We start from the raw sequence: 1,871 nt of genomic DNA, 5'->3' as shown, positions 1-1,871 counted from the left end.
GGCATAGGAGAGGATGCTTACAGGTTCAGCAGCACGCCATTGTTTTAGCAGAGGATGCTAACAGGTTCACCAAAGAGTACCTGGGTGGCAAGCTGCAGAGCGGAATTGTAGAGCGAGAAGCGCGCGGGTGACCATTTCCTCAATTCAAATTAGAACCGGCAATAATACTTCGCAACTGCAATTCCACCTCGTCCCTGATCTGTCAGGGGATGTCAGGCCCTCCAGCTGCGATCGGTTTTTTTGTCAGGGAATGGCAAGGAATGTCAGGATTGCCAGCGGAGGCTGCCAGAGAAGGAGGGTGGCAGAGCTAGGGAGAGTGGTAGAGAACGGAGGGATGGAGCCTGACGATTTTCCGGTCAGTGACAAAAAACGGGCCATTCTATGGCCTAGGTAGACTACTCCATTTCATGACCATTAGTTTTCCGACGACTCTATTTTTCCGAGCGATCGAGACTTGTCGTAAAAAATGGATGCATCATGCTGGTCATCGAGTCTCGCAATTTCAAAAAAGGAGTATTCGCCAGCTCTTTTTTCTGACAGCTCTAACTCATCTCCCTACCTCCCATCAATGCCGAACTCCGCCCCCGAAATTTTCAAATTTCAAATGTTATCTTCCCGCCTTCAAACTAAAAGGGTTGTGCGCGGTATTTTCTTCGCCTACATAAATAAGAACTGGTTAGTTTCATCAGGTCGTCATCTGCAACGTTGGGAACTGGTTAGTTTCATCAGGTCGTCATCTGCAACGTTTCCCAAGGGATACAAGGATCACAAAAGAATCTCCGTTGTTGGCAATGAAATTAGTAAACTACCACTTGATTTCACGTGTTCGAAACTCGAGAGTAGTAGCGCTGGATTCTACATATATTTATGCAACTGCAGGTCAATGAATGAGGAAGAAGCAGCAGCAGCAGTAGCGATGTAGTTGGGGGTCAAGGAAATGTGGTCTCAGCTTGCAGGCGGCCATGGAAGCTACAATCGTCTGGTGGGTGTTTTGGTAGTAATAGTTTCTCTGGCAGTCTTTTATTTGAAGAGTAGAGGTTCGAAGAAGCGTCTGCCTCCAGGGCCGAAGGGGTGGCCTCTGGTTGGAAATTTGTTTCAGGTTGCATTCTCCGGGAAGCCCTTCATGTATGTGACGCGAGATCTGAGGGAGCAGTATGGTTCGATTTTCACGCTCCAAATGGGGCAGAAGACGCTCGTAATTATCACCTGCCCGGAAGTTGCACACGAGGCGCTCATAGAGAAGGGGACGCTCTTCGCCAACAGGCCGCACGATACTCCGACGAAATTGTACTTCAGTGCCAACAAGTGCTCTGTAAATTCCGCCGAGTATGGCTCTGTGTGGCGCACTCTGCGGCGGAACCTTGTGTCTGAAATGCTGAAATGGCTCTGTATGTTTTCGCAGCAATTAAAACAATGGAATGGGAATGGTAAACGAGAGGAACCCTGAGATTGTATTAATTAATTAATTAATTGATTTTGGACTATGTTTACTGGATCTTATGTTTGAAATAAATTTTGGAGATCTGCTATTGTTGAAAGACCAGTTTTAAAGCATATAGATAGAGTGTCAAGGTGAGAGTCTTCTTAAACAAAGATGATAAACCGAATTTTCTCAAGTGCCATCACACTTCCATTTGGTAATCAGAGTTTTAAGATGTAATATTTTTGGGGTTTGTTGAGTGAGAACAATCTGTTCATCAGACTATGAAAATTATTAACATATGAATATTTGCCATTTGGGGTTTTATGCTTAGATTATGAATATTTGCCATTTGAGGTTTATATTTAGATTATGTGGACTGTACTAGTGTAATTTTTATTTATATTGCTATATTTTTTCGCAAATGTAAAATTGTTCAAAAATACAAAGT

General features: G+C 43.9%; 1 protein-coding gene across 1 annotated transcript; it reads left to right on the top strand.

The window, feature by feature from the left end:
- Positions 1-937: 937 nt before the first annotated feature.
- Positions 938-1,447, top strand: LOC149145919 (cytochrome P450 77A1-like). The gene has a single exon (XM_089452600.1). It carries the CDS (start codon positions 938-940, stop codon positions 1,445-1,447), a length of 510 nt encoding a protein of 169 aa, XP_089308726.1.
- The last annotated feature ends 424 nt before the right edge of the window (positions 1,448-1,871 follow it).

Source organism: Pinus tabuliformis, chromosome X (assembly GCF_031772625.1).
Source record: "Pinus tabuliformis cultivar Carrire ecotype Pingquan chromosome X, CPIR1, whole genome shotgun sequence".
NCBI classification, from domain to species: Eukaryota; Viridiplantae; Streptophyta; class Pinopsida; order Pinales; family Pinaceae; genus Pinus; species Pinus tabuliformis.
Note: the sequence above shows the minus strand (reverse complement) of the source record. Positions and strands in the feature narration are given on the sequence as shown.

Excerpts from the sequence above, each read along its gene's own strand:
- LOC149145919 (XM_089452600.1), top strand. The coding sequence starts at position 938 with ATGTGGTCTCAGCTTGCAGGCGGCCATGGAAGCTACAATCGTCTGGTG.